General features: G+C 54.7%; 3 protein-coding genes across 10 annotated transcripts; 2 read left to right on the top strand and 1 right to left on the bottom strand.

Annotated features, from left to right (window-relative positions):
• Positions 1–17: 17 nt before the first annotated feature.
• xrcc3 (X-ray repair complementing 3) lies at positions 18–4,130 on the top strand. Of its 2 annotated transcripts, none has more exons than XM_086018439.1 (7): positions 18–273; positions 1,448–1,585; positions 1,676–1,867; positions 2,250–2,404; positions 2,618–2,830; positions 2,893–2,930; positions 3,683–4,130. In XM_086018439.1, the coding sequence occupies exons 2-7, from the start codon at positions 1,480–1,482 to the stop codon at positions 3,987–3,989; spliced, it is 1,011 nt and encodes a 336-aa protein (XP_085874565.1). In that variant the 5' UTR covers positions 18–273; positions 1,448–1,479; the 3' UTR covers positions 3,990–4,130. The 2 variants fall into 2 exon arrangements, with proteins under 2 accessions (XP_085874565.1, XP_085874564.1); XM_086018438.1 differs by lacking the exon at positions 18–273 and adding an exon at positions 329–629.
• Positions 4,131–4,439: 309 nt separating this feature from the next.
• On the top strand, positions 4,440–7,743 carry LOC147128614 (protein Z-dependent protease inhibitor-like). The gene is made up of 6 exons (XM_086018437.1): positions 4,440–4,601; positions 4,824–5,126; positions 5,717–6,007; positions 6,206–6,479; positions 6,597–6,750; positions 6,823–7,743. The coding sequence occupies exons 2-6, from the start codon at positions 4,832–4,834 to the stop codon at positions 7,009–7,011; spliced, it is 1,203 nt and encodes a 400-aa protein (XP_085874563.1). The 5' UTR covers positions 4,440–4,601; positions 4,824–4,831; the 3' UTR covers positions 7,012–7,743.
• LOC147128613 (estrogen-related receptor gamma-like) lies at positions 7,728–16,177 on the bottom strand. Of its 7 annotated transcripts, XM_086018426.1 has the most exons (8): positions 13,732–14,373; positions 11,549–11,710; positions 11,059–11,216; positions 10,815–10,931; positions 9,420–9,515; positions 9,185–9,352; positions 8,816–9,085; positions 8,179–8,567 (listed from the first exon to the last, which is right to left on the bottom strand). In XM_086018426.1, exons 1-8 carry the CDS (start codon positions 13,932–13,934, stop codon positions 8,323–8,325), a joined length of 1,419 nt encoding a protein of 472 aa, XP_085874552.1. In that variant the 5' UTR covers positions 13,935–14,373; the 3' UTR covers positions 8,179–8,322. The 7 variants fall into 7 exon arrangements, with proteins under 7 accessions (XP_085874551.1, XP_085874550.1, XP_085874548.1 ...); XM_086018425.1 differs by lacking the exon at positions 13,732–14,373 and adding an exon at positions 15,420–16,177 and having other exon boundaries at positions 7,728–8,567; positions 9,185–9,515; XM_086018424.1 differs by lacking the exon at positions 13,732–14,373 and adding an exon at positions 14,435–14,979 and having other exon boundaries at positions 7,728–8,567; positions 9,185–9,515.
• Between the last annotated feature and the right edge of the window lie 399 nt (positions 16,178–16,576).

Here is a 16,576-nt window from a genome sequence, read left to right as displayed (position 1 = left end):
TATCACCCTGGGTGGCGTTTACTGACGATAGAAATGAGCGACTGAAGCTTATCTTCAAGTCCCCGCTTTGAAGCCAAATAGTCTCTCGACCAAGCAACTAACTGAATATAACCATACAGAATTGGTATATTTATTTGGGACTGTTTTCTTCGGCGCGCACCACCCCTGTCCTACAAGCCCAAATGGAACGCGCCAACTGGCTCAGACTGATGGCGTAACGTGCGCGGGTCGCTTAGCAAAGTGAAAAGACAAATTTGGGGATTGGGGAGTCTGGTGAGTGGCGCGGCGTGAGATGACGATTGGTGGTGTGCTTGGGGCCGAGGCAGGGGGAGAGGGAGATAGGATCAGGTGTATGGGGGAAGCACAGTTGAAATATTTGAGGGACACTAAACGGAAAACGGAGGTGTAGAATTACGAAGGTGGGGGCGTGGGGGCCACATACTCCTGTACAGTAGGTGGCGGTATGCACCTGTAAGTTGCTTGCCGTCCGACAGTAAAGGAAAGAAGACCAAGAAGAAGAAGAAGCAAGCAATGGCCGGTAACGTGTAACTCGCAAACAAACAGGTACGCCATGTCCTCATGGAGGCAGCTGGAGCTTCACCCGAGGATCATCAGCGCCCTTCAAGAAGGTGGCCACATTTCACTTTCTGCTTTTCAACACATCGAAACGATCAGGGAGAACCAATGCACCACACAGGGGCGATTGGAGGGTCGCTGGGCGTGCTCCGTTTCAACTTCCAACATGAATCGATTGACGTGAGGCAAGCTTGGTCAAACGCATCGCCGCCAGACGCTTCCCGTGAAATAAGTACCATCACTTCCCTGCGACAAATATGACGAAAGCAGTCAAAAGGCACTAGTTTCAAATCGTGAACCTTCTATTGCAATATAGGAACCCCTCATGTGGAAACGTGAAATGAGTCACGTTGTGAGGTGAAACCTTTCACGTCTTAAGGTGCAATGGATCATGTTAAAACATGTAATTTGTCACGTTATAAGGTGAGACTGAACCTTTTTCCGGGTGTGACAGCAATAGGCTTCACATAACCATTAGTTATCTAAACTGGCTATTATTTAATTTTCCATAAAGTGATAACAGGAACTGTTCAGTGACTGTTTTGGTCCGTAACATCAGTCAGAAAATCGGCCTGAATGTTGATGATTGTTTTCCAAAGTAAAAGCAGATGCTGAGTAGCAAATGCTCTATTTTGACAAACCACAAAGATAATTAGTCTGCTTTCATGGCGGCAGACAGCAATTGCAGAACATTTACAGGTGGTTGGCTGAAATTTGGACCATTTGAAGTTCACCAATGGCACTCAACGATGAATGGATTTTCACAAGAGTTGTCGATTCATTTGAAAGTCAATTAGTTGTTGATGAACGGTTGTGAGCACACGTGGGACCCTTCCCAACTGGCCTGTATGTTCCCCTGCTTCTGCTGCAGCTGGCGTCCGATCGGTCAGGGACGCGCTGCGCATGTCGGGTCCAGACCTGCAGAGGCTCACCTCCCTGTCGGCCTCCGACGTCCGGCGGCTCCAGACGGCCGCCGCTCTGCTCTGCAGGCCTCGCCGCCCGCTACCAGGTGACGTCCGGCCCGCTCCCGAAAGGGCGGCCGACCGACAGACCGACCGACCGCTTGCTCGCTGACCGAGCCGTGCGTTTGCGCGCGCAGTTCTTGTGGCGGACGAGTCCGAGCTCAGACTGAGCCTGGGCTGCCCGGTGTTGGACGGGCTGCTGAGAGGCGGCCTTCCCGTAGGGGCCGTGACTGAGCTGTCTGGAGAGAGCGGAGTCGGGAAGACCCAGCTGGCTCTGCAGCTCTGTCTCTCTGTGCAGTACCCGGTCTGTCACGGGGGGCTGGACTCAGGTTAGTCGCCGCCGCCGCCGCCGCCCTCCAAGTCATTTGACGTCCGAGGCCACGTTCAGCCCCGTTTGAGCTCGAGTGGGACGGACCAGGATGTTCGCGCTCCCATACGCCCAAAATAACAACAATACAAAATTTGTTATCATTTGTTTTTTTGCTGCAAATAATTACATTAATAAGTACATTTGGAAAATATTCACATTCATCATTATTTATTCTTTGAAATTGATTCTGAAAAACAAGTGCAATTTGATGAATATTTATAATGGGCAATGCAGCGATGGTGTCCCGGTTCTGGCCCACGGGCCGTACATTTGAGGCACTTGGGGGTGGGGGCTGATGTGTGCGTGTGTGTGCGTGCGTTTGTGTCGCCACGCGCGTGTAGGAGCTGTGTTTGTGTGCACAGAGGACGTTTTTCCCAGCAGACGTCTGCAGCAGCTGATCAGAGAACAATGTCGTCTTCGCGCCGACGTCCCCGCGCACGTGACCAGCGGCCTCCGCTTCGGAGATCGGGTTTACGTCGAGCACGCCGCCGATCTGGTGGGTGCCCCGGTCGCGTCGCATCCGCGTCTTAGCCGATTCACGGCATGTGACGGCGGCGCCAGAGTGTTGTGCCCCCACGCGACCCCCCCCCCCTGTATATTCACGACTTGGAAGTATTTTTTCTTAAGAGCAAGCCATGTGCTTGTGTGTGTGTGGGGGTGTGTGTGTGTGTGTGCGCGTGCGTGTGTGTGTGTGTGTGTGTGTGGTCAGGTGTCGCTGCAGTCGTGCCTGAGGCGGCGCGTTGGGCTCCTGCTGGCTCGCCGTCTCGTCCGCTTCGTGGCCGTCGACTCGGTGGCGTCTCTCTTCAGGTCCGAGTTCGGGCTCGCCGATTGGCTGGAGAAAACCAAACAGCTGCTGACGCTCTCATCCACGCTGCACCACCTTTGCCACCAGTTTAATTCCGCTGTCCTCTGCATCAACCAGGTAACGTTCGCACGCACGCACGCACATTATTTGCATTAACCCAAACCGTGCGTGTGTTGTAGGTGACGGACATCTTCAGCGGCTCAGAACAATATCTGGGGTAAAGTCACATTTGGTAGCATCCAAGCTAGCTACTTGGGCCCGACCGATATGGTTGTCTTGGAGGCCGATGCCATTCCAATATTTCACGGTAAAAAGTGTGAAAAAGAGGGAAGCTCTTTGTGCTCCTTAACACGTGCAAGTGCCAATAGAAGAATTACAGGTGGGACATTGGGCTGTTTTACAATGCTTTGCACTTGACTGACTGAGTATTTGTTGAACTTTCCAAACGGAACAAAACATGAAAACGCTGACTCTCATCCACAACTTTCTCCTGCTCGCTATTTGGATCGTTTTTTACCTTGACTTTGGAAGAACGTGGGGCGCGTGCTCTTTGCCATCTTCAATTGTTGCTGACGGTGAGAAGCAGAAGATTCTCCTCCATTGTTGTTGTGAAAAAAGTGGCGATTCTGCAGAGAGCAATTCTATGATTCGGCAGCTTGGAGGTTCATTTTCCACAGGCATTTGGGAAAAAAAAAAAAAGACCTAAAGTGAGCAGTTCTAAAGCAAATTCATGTCATAATGAAGTAAGAATTATTTGAGGAAATTATTTGCGAAACCGAAATGCTGAAACGTGATTTGTAAAAGAATCAACATCAATATTCCCTTTGTCCTTCTTGTCCGATGAATCGCTTGGGCCCTCCTAGCTACCGTGAAGGATGGATACCAGCACGCAGGGCTGGGGTGCTGCAAAAGTTTGTAAACACACATGTGGGTGAAAAGCTTTGACGTGGATTCGCTTGTCTCCGCCAGTCCTCCTTCCTCGACCGTGTGTCCGGCGTTGGGCTTGGCCTGGGCCAATCAGGTGATGATTCGATTGATGATGCGGCGCCTTCGGGGGACGGTGAGCAAGGGCGAGCAGGACAGCGCCCTCCGCAGATTGGAGGTAGTGTTTGCACCTCACCTGGCTCGAGCCGGACGGGACGTCGCAGTGTGGAGGGAGGGCGTCCGAGGACTGGACGGCGTCCGAGGAATGGACGGCGAGCGAGGAAGCGACGGCGTCCGAGGAATGGACGGCGAGCGAGGAAGTGACGGCGAGCGAGGAATGGACGGCAAATGACACTGGACGGCAAACGAAGACGGGACTTTGATACTTATTCTCATCTCACAACTTGAGTGTTGACAAAAACATTGCGTGTTTGATGTTGGTTAAAAACAAAATTATTCTGTAATATATTTAAAAAAAAAAAAAAAAGGTTGATTGTGATCTTAAGTTGTAGTGTCAGTTGCTGATTATTTACCTTTTTTTGTAGTTAAGAGGCGAGAATTGGCGAATGTGTCACATTCTCGTGAAAAGGTCTAGAAGTGTGTGGAGTGGCAAGTGAGTAGATGCAACGTTTGAAACGTTGGAACTTGGTAGATTCATGTAAAGAGCAGCGGATAATGATGAAATGTAAACGAAGCCTTTTGACACCTCGGGTGTGGTTTCACTTTAAAAAGTGGCTGGAGTGATTGTGTGTCAGTAGATTGGATGAACGCGGTCCCCAACGTTTAGCTCTTATTTTGAAGGTCCACCGCGAAAACACGCGGCTGTTTCCGGTGTTCGCAGACGTAGACGATGATACGCAGATTTTCACGGACAGACTGACAAAGAAGCGGAGAGCTGCACAGTCGGCGTTGGCCACTTCTTTCCACACGAAGGAGGAGAAGGAGAGACCTCTCGCCTACCGAGGTGTGAGCACGTTCCTTTGTTGGCGAAGGATGAGAATGATGCGCGGCCGCCCATCGCTAGTCATTGAAGTGGTGCTCAGTGCGCCCCCCAGTGGACCAAATTAGCAACAACAGTTGTTTTGACTGAAACATTGCCGTGAATGTGCCCCCCTATTTTGTGTTATCTGGTATGTGTAAAGTGTTTTCAAGCGGCTTACTACGTTTGTTTTTGTTTGTGTGTTAGGTAGCGCCATGTCGTCCGTCCCTCTGACCTTGTTGGCGGTCCTCTGCCTGGCGGTTCCGCTCGCCTGTCAGCCCGCCGCCGCCAACGACAGCGCGGTTCGGGAGCTGATCGGCAGGAGCTCGGACTTTTCAACGCGTTTGTATCGGGCGCTGGCGAGCCGCAGCGACGACAACATTTTGGTGTCCACGGTGTCGGTGTGGCGCGGCCTGGCGGCGCTGCTCGGCGCGGCCACTAGCGGCGAGACGCGGGAACAGCTGCGGACGGCCCTCGGACTCGCCGGACTGGACCCGCAAAACGTCCCAGGTGGGTCACGGACTCGTCCGAATCCACACTCCTCAAAACCACCACCAGATGTGCCTTTTTTTAGTTTGAAAACATAACATTGTGCACAACCCATTTCATTGAATGCTCATTTAATTCGGGATGCAAATCGATGAATCTCTTGATTACTTTGTTAATCGTGAATTGAATGAAAGCATTATTTATACACAAAATGTAATCAAAAACAGGACTTTCCTTCAAGTCGGCAGTGCATAAAATGCACAGCATGAATTGGTTTTGATCCACTTTGTGGTTTGGTCTGTATCATCCGGCCAAAAGGTTTGCACAACGCACAGTGTTGCCCACTCGGCATCCATTGCAGCCCGGCCATCCCGGAAGGGGGATTCCCCCATCTGTGGTCCCTTCTCACGCTTTCTCATTTTCCCCCAGATGGGTTTTTGGAGTTTTAAGATCAGGGGATGTCATTTATATGCTGTCAGCTGTGGGCACGGGAAGCCCTCTGAGACTTTCCTGCGATTAAGGGCTACAGAAATAAACGGGACTTGACTTGAACTCATTTGCCGCGTTGACGTGTGACCCAACAACCCCCTCCCCCCGTCCATCGTCCGCAGATGCCTTGACGGCGATGACGAGCGCTCCGGCGGGGGGCGCCGGCCTCAACCTGTTGGAGGGTGCGGCCGCGTTTGCCGACGCCGGCGCGCAGCCGTCGCCGGCGTTCGCCGAGCTTCTCCGGCGCGACTACGGCGGCAGTGTGAAGAGCGTGGCCTTCGACGCGCCGCGGGACGCCGCCGACGCCGTCAACGCGTGGGTGCGCCAGCAGGCCGGAGATCAGGTTCAGGACGCGCTGACCCAGGTGGACCCCCGGACAAAGTTGCTACTGGCCATCGTCGCCTCCTACCAAGGTGCGCTTTCAAAGCCGGGGCCCGATTTCAAATGGCGGATAATTGACGATGACGCCTCAGCTCCTGGCTTGTCGACGGGTCTTTTCCAAAGTCAAAGCCGATGTTTGCAAATGGCTTCTTTTGAAAGCTCATGACTGGCGCGAGGCTGAAATTGTCAGGGTCGGGGCAATTTGACGCGGCCTTGGCGCTGTCCCGCAGGCCGCTTCAGCCAAGCGTTCAACGCCAGCGCCACTCAGGACGAGCGCTTCTACGTGGACAAGTACCACGTGGTGACGGTGCCCATGATGTTCCGCGCCGACAAGTACTTCCTGGCGTACGACCGCTCGCTCAAAGTCGGCGTGCTCAAGCTGCCCATGACGGACGGGGCGGCCGCCTTGCTGGTGCTGCCCGACCAAGACGTGGACATCGGCGCGGTGGAGGACCAGCTGACGGCCGACAAGATCCGGGCCTGGATCAAGCAGCTCAAGAAGACGTGAGTCGGTCGGCCGCCCGAGCCGCGCTTGAAGGAAAGGCTGCCAAGCGCGGCCGGCCCCCCGCTTTTCCGGTGTCCTTTGAAGCGCACTTTGTCGCTTGTGTGTTTGGCCGGCAGGAAGCTGGAGGTGCAGTTGCCGCGCTTCTTTTTGGATCGCAGCTACTCTCTGGGCCACGTCCTGCGCACTCTGGGCGTGCCGCCGCGGGTCTTCCAGGATTACGCCGCCGCTGCCGACGACCTCAGCGACACGGAAGGCGCCAGGGTGTCCGAGGTGAGCAAAGGCCAGCGCGCCGTCCCCTCGGCGTCGGCGCCTCCCGGCCTGACCGCCGCTGTCCCAACGCAGGTTCTTCACAAAGCCGTCGCCGCCGTGGACGAGAGCGGCCGAGAAGACGCCTCGGCGGCCGCCGCCGCCGCCTTCTCGGCTCCTCCCCCTCGGCTGACCGTCAACCGCCCCTTCCTCTTTGTGGTTTACCATCAGAGCAGCGGCGGCCTTCTCCTGATGGGGCGACTGCGCGATCCCACAAAGAATTAGAGCCGCGTCCACTCTCGCTCTTGGGGCGCGCGCTCGTCCGCAAAGGTTGAATGGAGGCAACTGGACTCGTCGGAGCGGAAATTAGCGACGTCTTTCGAAGCCGAAGGCCGGCGTCCCTCCGGGCCATCTCGGCAACGTCGCGTGTGAGAGAGGGAGAGCGAGCGAACGGCTGCGCGCGCGCGCAGCCGTTTGTTTTCAAAATGTTCAAAATTCCAACCCAACTCAAGTTTTGTCACCCTGCTAATTCTGCCGCCGACGAAAGATTCGCACACTCAAAAGAGATTTCAGACGCAACTGTCGAGGTCTCCCATCTAAAAAAAAACCCATCCCGTTGTTAGTGGAACGGCCGAGGAGGGGCATCCCCGCAAGGTCCGATTACATTCGGGGGGGCTCGTTTTGCCAGGGTTAGCCTAACCCTAACGAGGGACACTCCACAGCATCACATTTGGAAGACGCCTTTTGGATTGAAGGTGAAACGTCTTCGACAAGCGTCAAGTTGCCTCTGTTCAAGCTTTGCGGCTCACCAAGAAGTCAGCGTGTCGTCGCTAAGCTGCGATATTTCGCCAACGCCGTAATCCATCCCAGCTTGTGCCCCCCCCCACCCGCATGCTTCGATCATGTAACCACTTTATTAGGATTCTGGATTGTTTCATGGTGTTTGTTGCGCAATGATGTGCTCGTATCATAAGCAACCCTTTCAAGAAGAAACTAGTCAATAAAGGTGTCAAAGAATCTGCGCATAAGGTTTATTTTTTTTTAGGCCTTAGGCCTACTATACATGGTGTTTTTTTTTAAAAAAGAACACCTTACTATACATGATCGTTTTTTTTTCATAAAAAAATGCCTTACGAAACGTGGTGTTTTTTTTCACAAAAAAACGGCTTCCTGTACATGGTCATTTTTTTCACAAAAAAATGCCTTACCATACATGGTTGTTTGTTTTTGCAAAAAAACGCCTTACCGTGGTCATTTTTATTTCGCAAAAAATAGCCTTAGCCTTAGTATACATGGTCATTTTTTTGCCAAAAAACGCCTTACTATACAAGGTGGTTTTTTTTGCCAAAAAACGCCTTACTATATACATGGTCATTTTTTTCCGTATCTCTGCTTCAGATCGAGCTACTGTTTCCACCTACACAAAGCAACGGCAAGTCCTACCGGCGGGGTACGACAGTGGCTTGGGCTCTCTCGCGGCTTCCCATTTTGGCTTCCAACACAAAGGCCCCAAAAATGAGCAAAGCCAAAGTTGGACCGGGCCACGGTCAAGGGGACCAACGGCGGAAGCCTGCGCGCTCCTTGAGGGGCGCGCCTTCAGGCTCCGGCCTCCAGTAGCTCCAGGAAGAGTTTGTGCATGGGCACGCGGCCGTCGCGCTTGACGGCGCAGAAGTGGCGCACGGCTCGGGCGGCCGTCTGCCGCAGCAGAGGGAGGCTCATGATCAGCTCGCCGGCCCGCCGAGGGTCCCGCGCGTGCCGGGCCGCCTCGTAGTCCTGCAAGGCCCCCTGGAGCACGTCCCGCAGCCGCCGGACCGCCTCCCAGTCCTCCACGTGCGCCGAGTCTGCGACAAAACGGAGGATCGACGGCAAAGTCCAAAAACAACACGCTCAGTAAATGGGGCCAAAAGCCAAAAGAAACGGACGCAAGAGTGCCCCCGTTGTACAACGCGGCGGGAGTCCAGAGGAGGGCCCCCGGAAGGCCCGCTTGCTTGCTTTTTGCAGCCAATAGCGAGGAGGGTGCAAGTGGTCGCGGGGCAGCGCCCCCCGCCCACCCCCCCCTCGCCCCTCCCGGCCCCGTCGGACGGACTACCTGAGTTGAGGAGCGCGATGGCCTTGAGGAGCACAAACTCTTCCCTGTCCAGCCCCACGCTTTTGTACTTCTTGACCAGCCGCAGGATGGCGTCGTTGAGGTCCAGCAGGCCGGCCGTCCGGGACCGCTCCCGGTCCATCACGTAGTCCTGGGCGTAGGCCAGCCGCTCGTCCAGCGCCAGCGAGCGGAAGACCACGCGCAGGATCAGGACCTCCATCCAGCCGCTCCGCAGGAGGCTCATCTGATCGGCCAGCGACAGCGCCGGGAAGCCTGAAATGCGAAAAGCGTCGCCGAGTCCCTTCGAACTCGCGGCCGGCTTGCGCTCAGCAGGCTGACTGGATCGGCGGCGGCAGGATTGAGGAGGCGTACCTGGGATGCGCTTGGCCCAGCCGACGTTGAGCGCCAACTCGCGGTCGGCCAGCTCGCACAGCGCGGCCAGCGCCTGGACGCCGCCGTCGGGCGGCGTCGGGTCGGCCGCGGCCGAGACGGCCTCGGGTTCGGCCAGCAGGAGCAGCGACACCAGCCGCTCGTCGCCCGCTGGAAGGCCAAACGTCAGCCGTCGGCCAACCTGCCCGGACGAGCTGTGTCGACGTGTCGCGCTCACCTGTTTTCCCAGCGCGCGGGTGGCCCTCGGCGCCGTCGGCATCCATCCGCCGCTCGTACTTCTGCCGGCCGCCTCGGACGCGATCCGCACGCACACCTGCCGGCCCGCAGAAAGACAGCCCCAAAAAAAGCAAAACGCGGTCACCGCAGCTGACTCGGGCAAACGTCAACAAAGTTACGGCATTCGTACGAGATGGGAAGCGAATGCCTTCCTTCTTAGGATGAGGATGACGATCAAAGTGTCCGGTCCTCATTGTCCGCGTGGTCCAGATGCTGGGATGAATTTGGGCAAGTCCGCCTTGGCAGTCAGCGTGGCGAGCGGGTTTGGGTGGGACTTCAGGCCGGCCCGACCGCTTTCCGGCGCCTCGTTGCAAAAACGCTTCTGGGCCCGTTCCAAGCGTTCCAACTTGCGGTCGCGTCAGCATTTGTTTGAGGAGCGCGGCATTTGTGTCTGGCTTCAGCGACAAATGCCATTTGCTGTGCTTTTTGTAGTTTGGGGGCGCCCGCATGCCACGACTGGCGCCGCGCGTGGCCCGACGTCAGAAGCGAGCGATTGTTTGGAGCGGAGACACGAAGGCGAGGGGGGGGGGGGGGGGGGGCTCCTGGGGTAGGATTTGCGGCCCCTGCGCACGAGACCCTCGAAAGCGCTGATGAAAGTGTCCCCAAATAGACGCCGCCGTGCGTTTACGGCCGTTTGTTGTCCACGCAAACTATTCCCGGCCTGGCTTCCTGTCAGCGCATTCCAACGTTGAAGAGTTCCACTTGCGGCTCGGGTCGCACGCACCGGCGGGACCTTCCTTACTTGCTTGGACGACGACACGACTTCAAGGCCTGAAATAGAAAGCGCCGTGGAGAGTTCGGTGGCTCCATTCATTGGACGCCCTGCTCATCTGTCAACGCTCGATCAAATTGCACTTCCACAATCGGCAAAAATGGACATGACTTCATCCAGCATCTTTCATATGCCTTCAGATGCCGGCAAGAAAAAAATGTCGGAGCTATCAAATGTATGCGCTGGAAGAATATAGCTCGTCAAGGCCAAAACAAGGAGGCGCTGGAAAGCTGCCGCCGGCCGTCATGCCGCTTCTCGTACGTTGCCGTCCCGCAACTTGCGCTTCTGCATTTCTCATTTGTCACGTAAGCACTCTCCCAGCGGACAACGAGGCACCGCAAAGCTGCCGATCCCAAGGGGAGCTGCATCTTCAGGGTGGGAGCATACTGGAGCTAGCTAGCTAGCCAAGCGCAGGTCGCAATGGCGATTGCTTGAGGGCGACTTGTGCCGGACCCCAAAGTGTGTGTCACATGTTGCCCTTTTGGCCACGGCCCAAAATAAACACCAAAAAACCCAATGCTGTGTGGGTCCATTTTGGGGCGGTGGTGCGTTTTTGGGGCTCACCTTCCCTCAGCATGCCGACGGCCAGACATTTGACGAAGCGACACGCCTGGCACGACTTCCTCCTGCGCTTGGTGATTTGGCATCGGTTGGAGGCGGGGCAGCTGTACTCGATGTTGCCTGGGACACCACAACACAGCGGCGCTCGGTCGTCGTTGACAAGCACGGTTCGGTTGTATTGAACTTGCGCGCGCGCTGCGCGTGCGCTGCGCGTGCGCGTGCGCGTGCGCGTGCGCGTGCGCCTCACCCTGGACGCTCCTCTTGAAGAAGGCCTTGCAGGCCTCGCAGGAGGCGACGCCGTAGTGGTATCCCGACGCCACGTCGCCGCACACCAGACACGGACGCTTGGCCGCCGAGCCCGGCGGGAGTTGGCATTTGACTTGGGCCCGGTCCTCCGCCCGCCTCCTAAATTAGCCGCAGCGCACACGCACAAGAATGGGCTCACTGTCAAAAGGGGTCTTCCACATTTGCTCTGCGCCACCTCGTTTTCTCATTGTGCCATTTTGAAGATATCCCAATATGTTGTGACAACAAATACTTTTGTGTGCTGGATCCGGTGGCCCACCTGCAACCAAAAGTGGATTGCACCTCTGAATTTCTTTTCTTACGCCTGGCAAAGGTCAAAATACTACTACAGCCACCACAAAACTCCAAAGCGATGGTTGAATCACTGCTTCGCCGATGTCATGGGATTGTGCGGGTGTACCTAATGTTGTGTCCCAAGCCAAGGCAGGTACCTGATTGGCCCCGCGTCGCAGGCGCGGGCGCCGCCCTCGGTCGGGGGCCCGAAGCTGCAGCCGGCGTCCGAGGACGAGCCGGCCGGGCTGGACGGATGGCGCTCCGCGGACGAGGAAGGACGCGGGCGGTCCGGGAGCCTCGCCGACATGCCGCCCGCGTGTCTGCAAGAACACACGCGTCAGCGACCGGGTCCGTGCCGCGCCAGCGCAGCCCGGCTTCCCTCTTTTGTTCAGTCTGAATTTTGGAGCCAAAAGAGAAAAAGAAAAAAAAGCGCGACCCGGCCATTGGCTTCCCGGAACCGATGCGTGGCGGTCCGAAGCATTTCAGACTGTAAATTGGGTGGGAAAGCGTTCGATACACTGGGACTCCACAATACAAGCTCTTATTTGCCAACTCGTCCGCCCGGCCTGCTCGGCAACACTCGGGCACCATGCGCGTAAGACGCCCTGTCAAAAGTCACACCTTCGAAATAAAAGCAAGCCGTACGCTATGCTGAACGCTTTCAGCGCACTTTTGCGATTAACAGTGGCAGCGCTCAATAAACAAGCACGCAGGCTGCTGTCTAAGACAACAGCGGGGGGCCAAATCCAGTGTGCTGAAACTCGTATTGGCGTGCGTCACATTCTGCTAGCCTGACTCTTACGCCACCTTCGACTCGTTTTTTCTTGTTGTTGTTTTTAATATATACTGCCCAAAGTTGCAAGTGCCCTTTGAGAAAGGCAAGAAAAGGTCTCCCCTGCTCACTGTTCTGTAAATGCCATCAAAGGTCTTCAATAACTTGAGATTATTATCCCCCATTATTTCACACCGCTTTTGCATGCCAACGACGGCTGTTTAAAATCGAGTTTTGTCTTCATATCGTCGGCTGTCCGGGCTCGAAGAATTGCATCGGAATGATTTCCTGTGGGAAATATTGCATCGGATTGCGTACAATTAGCTTTCTGGAACGGATTCATCACGGAATAGTTGGAGAGCGTTCCTTCGAGCGTTCATCCATCCGAGCGGCGCGTTGCGATTGGCCGCATTATGCAAACGCGGCGCCAAACCACTACACCGCTTTGCTTTCAAAGAGGGGAAATGCCCAAGCAAATTTAGGGAAGTACTCTGCGGGGAATCTTCGTTAGGAAAACCACCAAAGGTTGGACTAGCATCGTGATGTGACTTTCTTTTCAGATGTTGAGAGAGAGGGAAAAAAGTCTCATATTTTCTCCCAAAAAGTTGTATATTTAGGTGCAAATGGATATTGAAAGAAAAAAAAAAATCTCAGAAAAAGTGGAACATTTTCCAGAAAGGAAAAAAAAAAGTGTGTATTTTTCAGAGAAAAAAAGGTTTCATTTTGGTGGGGAAACTTTAGAATTTAGAAAATTGGAAACATTTTTTAAGAAGTTATTTTTCAGAAAAAAACATCCCGATTGTCGCATGTCATGACTACCCAAGTTGTAAACTCCCAAAAAGTCTGCTAGCTCGCTGGGGGGGAAGCATTCACATGATTGGGGACACATGCGCGTGCGTGTCACGCACGCTGCCAGCCACAGTCAAAAGCAAGTGTTTTCATAAACACCCCGACACATTGCAGCGTGCAACTGTTTGTTGTCAGGCCCACTTTCCCTCTTCTGCTGAATGTCACTCGCATGAACGCACGCACGCACGCACGCACGCACGCACGCACGCACGCACGCACACGCGTTGGTGCACGCCTCAATGCGCTTCCTGCCATGTAAATGTCAGCGGCGTGGGCCGCAAGTCATTTGCTTGGCAAAAGCAAGCGACGCCACGCGTACAGCCGGGCGTTTCTCTCGCCGTAAGCGTGGCGATCCATCACGGGCTTGTCAAGCGTCGAGTGACAGATACGCGCCGTCATTCCGATGCCGAACAATTTAGCTGGGCTAATGAAATGGCATCAAGCGACGGACGGTGCGATCGTCGCCGTAAAAGCCGGTCAAAAGATGACGCCAGCGGGCATAACTCTCAGAGGTGGCACACTTCTCCCCACTCCGGGCCTCTTTTTTGCAGCCAAAACCAGGAGGAGGGATCATGAACTGGCAGGTGAGAGCAGCTAACGCTCACTTTCAAACGAGCGCGCAACACAATGGGGAAGGGGAAGGGGAAGTCGGTCAAGTGGGAAGAAAATCAACCTCCAAGTTCAAAGTCTCCCCATTCAAATATAATGAAAGAGGCCTACCGACTTTTGTTGGGCCCCCAGCGCCCTTTGTCAATTCCACTTTCCCAACGTCGACGCCAATCGGCCAACCCGTACGTCACGACTGTTTGGGAAAATTCTTCTTGTCCTTCCGCCGCCAAGCGATTGCCCCCAACCCAAAAGGATTGCGCAAGAGCGGAAAGAAAAAGCTGGGCATCTGCAATCAGTTCTTTGATTTTTAACATAGAAATGCATTTTTATCATCAATTGTTCATTCAAAAGAAACGGGCCCCCCAACTGTGAAATGCGAGCGCTGCCAGTAGCGGCCAGCTCCCGCGCGAGTCGTTTCCCGCCAAACTGGTTCTACTCATCCACCATCACCAGCAACAAACAAGTCGGCTGCGTAACTGTAACCATTGCGAGTATTAGCATCGCAAACAAATCAAGTAAATGTCACGAGAGGCATTCTGTTCGGAAAAGTAGAAACGCTAGATACGGAGGGTCCTCGCTTTGCAATGATTCCAACATTTCCAGATGGAAAAAGGGAAAAGGGTTCATTCCTGCGTAAACCAAGTGATGATTTTGGAGGTTTGAGGATTCCGCCTGATGAAACGATATCGAGTCAAGAAGGGAACAACATCGAAAAGTAAATCAAGCATAAATCAACCATGCAAAAATCAGACCGTATTTTACTGTTGAAAAACCTGTACACATTTGAACTTTGTGGGGGAGGGTGAGCACAAACCTTTGCCCAGCCCCGTTGTCATTTGTTTTGCGGTACGCGCGAGAAAATCCCGTCCAGTTCCAGAAAGGGACAAGGACGAACGACTACCACCAAAGCAAGGCGTGGACTCACTGAGCGTCACGGTGGTAGCTGAAGCACTTGGGGAGGTAGAGGTGGGCTAAATCCATGCGGGCTTATGCCACCGCGCTCCGAGGGCTCAGGAAAAAAGATCCTGTCGCTAGGTGCGAGCGCAACCGAAGCGTCTTGCTGCCGATCTTCGGGCTCCGCGTCTTGCTGCCGATCTTCGGGCTCCGCGTCTTGCTGCCGATCTTCGGGCTCCGCGTCTTGCTGCCGATCTTCGGGCTCCGCGTCTTGCTGCCGATCTTCGGGCTCCGCGTCTTGCTGCCGATCTTCGGGCTCCGCGTCTTGCTGCCGATCTTCGGGCTCCGCGTCTTGCTGCGGACCTTCGGGCTCTGCGTCCTGCGGCTCCAGCGGCGCCTGAGCAAAGACGGCCCCCGTCAAGGTCCGGCCGCAGCATTTCAAAGGCCCGCCCCGCCCCTCCCCTCCCCTCTGGCCCACGCGCAGCCGGCGCCCCATTGGCTCTCGGCTGGGCCAATGGCAGCTGGGTCAAGTCAAAGAAGATGGTGTGGCAAGGATGACTTCACGTGGGGAGCATTTCACAGGTACGCCTTTCAAATGCTAAGCTAAAAGCGCAGCGTGGGAAGGCAAAGGGAGAAAATGGAGAGAAAACACGGTACGTCTTGTGGTGTCCGTCTACGTGTCTTTAAGAGGCGGCGCGGGACATCATATGCGCGCAAGCGTCTGGGTGTGTGTGAGCTGTGGCCGACACTCGCCAAGTGCGCGGGTGGCTCTCCTTTCCCACATGTGGGCGCATGACAGAAAGGACTGCAAGAAAAGCCACGGCTGCTTCACAAAAGGCCATCTAATGCCGGAAAATGCCGCACCTTTCCAACCAGAGTCAAAACGCAGCCGAATCGCACTATACCTTTCGTGTGTTCACGATGTCGACGCGCGTGCACGGAGAGCAGCGGCAGGATGTCCATCCAGGAAGTGGAACCTTGGTCGCAATTGTCGGATGAGAAGGCGGGAGAGGGAGAGCGCAGGAAGAGGAGACGTGCCGCGTCTCCTGCTCAACAACTCTGCCCTTGACAAATGCTTGCTTGCGTCAACATTCTCTCATGACTCGTGACCTTGAAAATACGCCCGTGCCCGCTCATCGGTTCATATTGTGGCGTTGCAACTTTTCCGCTTCGCCGTCTCGCGTTGAAAAATGTTCACAATGCGTTGAAAGCAGCGTCAATGTGACGACAGCGCGTGACAAGGCTTCAACCTAAAGGGAACCTGTGTTTTGAATCATCTGTTTAATCTCAGCATTATTGTTTAAGCACAAACCAAGCCACTAGCATGATGATATAATTTTTAGCTATCAGCATCTTAAACAGAAAAAAACATATCCCTTTAAACCGCAAAGCAAATGTTTTTAGCTAGCCAAACGCGGCCACGCGTTTGAACTGCAATACAAAGGAAAAAAAAAAAGGATCCCTGACTCATCCGGTTGCTATCTTTAGCCACGTTGGGTCACAAAAAGGGCCAATGTGACTGCGCGCGGTCGGTCCGCACATGCTGGCGCGCGGGTCAATGATGCCGGCAGACGATGGCCCAAAATGCAATTGTGCGGGACCAGCTCTCGAGTGCATTTTGCGAGTGCGGCCGAGGCCGAGGGCGAGGGCCGAGGGCCGAGGCCGAGGGCCGACTCCTGCCGCGCGGGCGGCAAAAGTGCCACAAAAGTGTCTTTGCTTTTTGGCGACGACGACCGACTTTGTCAAACATCACAATGCGAATCGGATTCTTGCTGCGTTGGAACAAGAATCAGAGTCGCCCTCCGCTTGCTGTCAAGTCACTTTATTGGACTTGTCCTGCACAAATGAACATCGGCCGCTTACAGGTCAGGATCACATACAGTCGGACGGACAATCGCCAGGGTGGCCATCGAGACGACAACAAATAATAATCAATCCAAAGGACTACCGCAAACAAAACAACATTCAAACTCGTAGGTCTCGTGTCGATTTCCATCGTACATTCTTGCAGGTGCGTTACTAGTTGAAACCCATTAAAATCAGCAACGCTACTTTTTCTTTG

Source organism: Filicampus tigris, chromosome 20 (genome assembly GCF_054856515.1).
Source record: "Filicampus tigris isolate MCC_2025a chromosome 20, RoL_Ftig_1.0, whole genome shotgun sequence".
Taxonomy (NCBI): Eukaryota; Metazoa; Chordata; class Actinopteri; order Syngnathiformes; family Syngnathidae; genus Filicampus; species Filicampus tigris.
Note: the sequence above shows the minus strand (reverse complement) of the source record. Positions and strands in the feature narration are given on the sequence as shown.

Excerpts from the sequence above, each read along its gene's own strand:
- LOC147128613 (XM_086018422.1), bottom strand. The coding sequence starts at position 14,601 with ATGGATTTAGCCCACCTCTACCTCCCCAAGTGCTTCAGCTACCACCGT. Across the intron at positions 9,086-9,184 it reads CTGGGCCAAGCGCATCCCAG|GCTTCCCGGCGCTGTCGCTG; the intron begins GTACGCCTCCTC and ends TTCGCATTTCAG. Across the intron at positions 8,568-8,815 it reads CATCGCGCTCCTCAACTCAG|ACTCGGCGCACGTGGAGGAC; the intron begins GTAGTCCGTCCG and ends GTTTTGTCGCAG.
- LOC147128614 (XM_086018437.1), top strand. The coding sequence starts at position 4,832 with ATGTCGTCCGTCCCTCTGACCTTGTTGGCGGTCCTCTGCCTGGCGGTT. Across the intron at positions 6,480-6,596 it reads ATCAAGCAGCTCAAGAAGAC|GAAGCTGGAGGTGCAGTTGC; the intron begins GTGAGTCGGTCG and ends TTTGGCCGGCAG. Across the intron at positions 6,751-6,822 it reads AAGGCGCCAGGGTGTCCGAG|GTTCTTCACAAAGCCGTCGC; the intron begins GTGAGCAAAGGC and ends GTCCCAACGCAG.
- xrcc3 (XM_086018438.1), top strand. The coding sequence starts at position 572 with ATGTCCTCATGGAGGCAGCTGGAGCTTCACCCGAGGATCATCAGCGCC. Across the intron at positions 630-1,447 it reads CATCAGCGCCCTTCAAGAAG|CTGGCGTCCGATCGGTCAGG; the intron begins GTGGCCACATTT and ends CTTCTGCTGCAG. Across the intron at positions 2,405-2,617 it reads TCGAGCACGCCGCCGATCTG|GTGTCGCTGCAGTCGTGCCT; the intron begins GTGGGTGCCCCG and ends GTGTGTGGTCAG.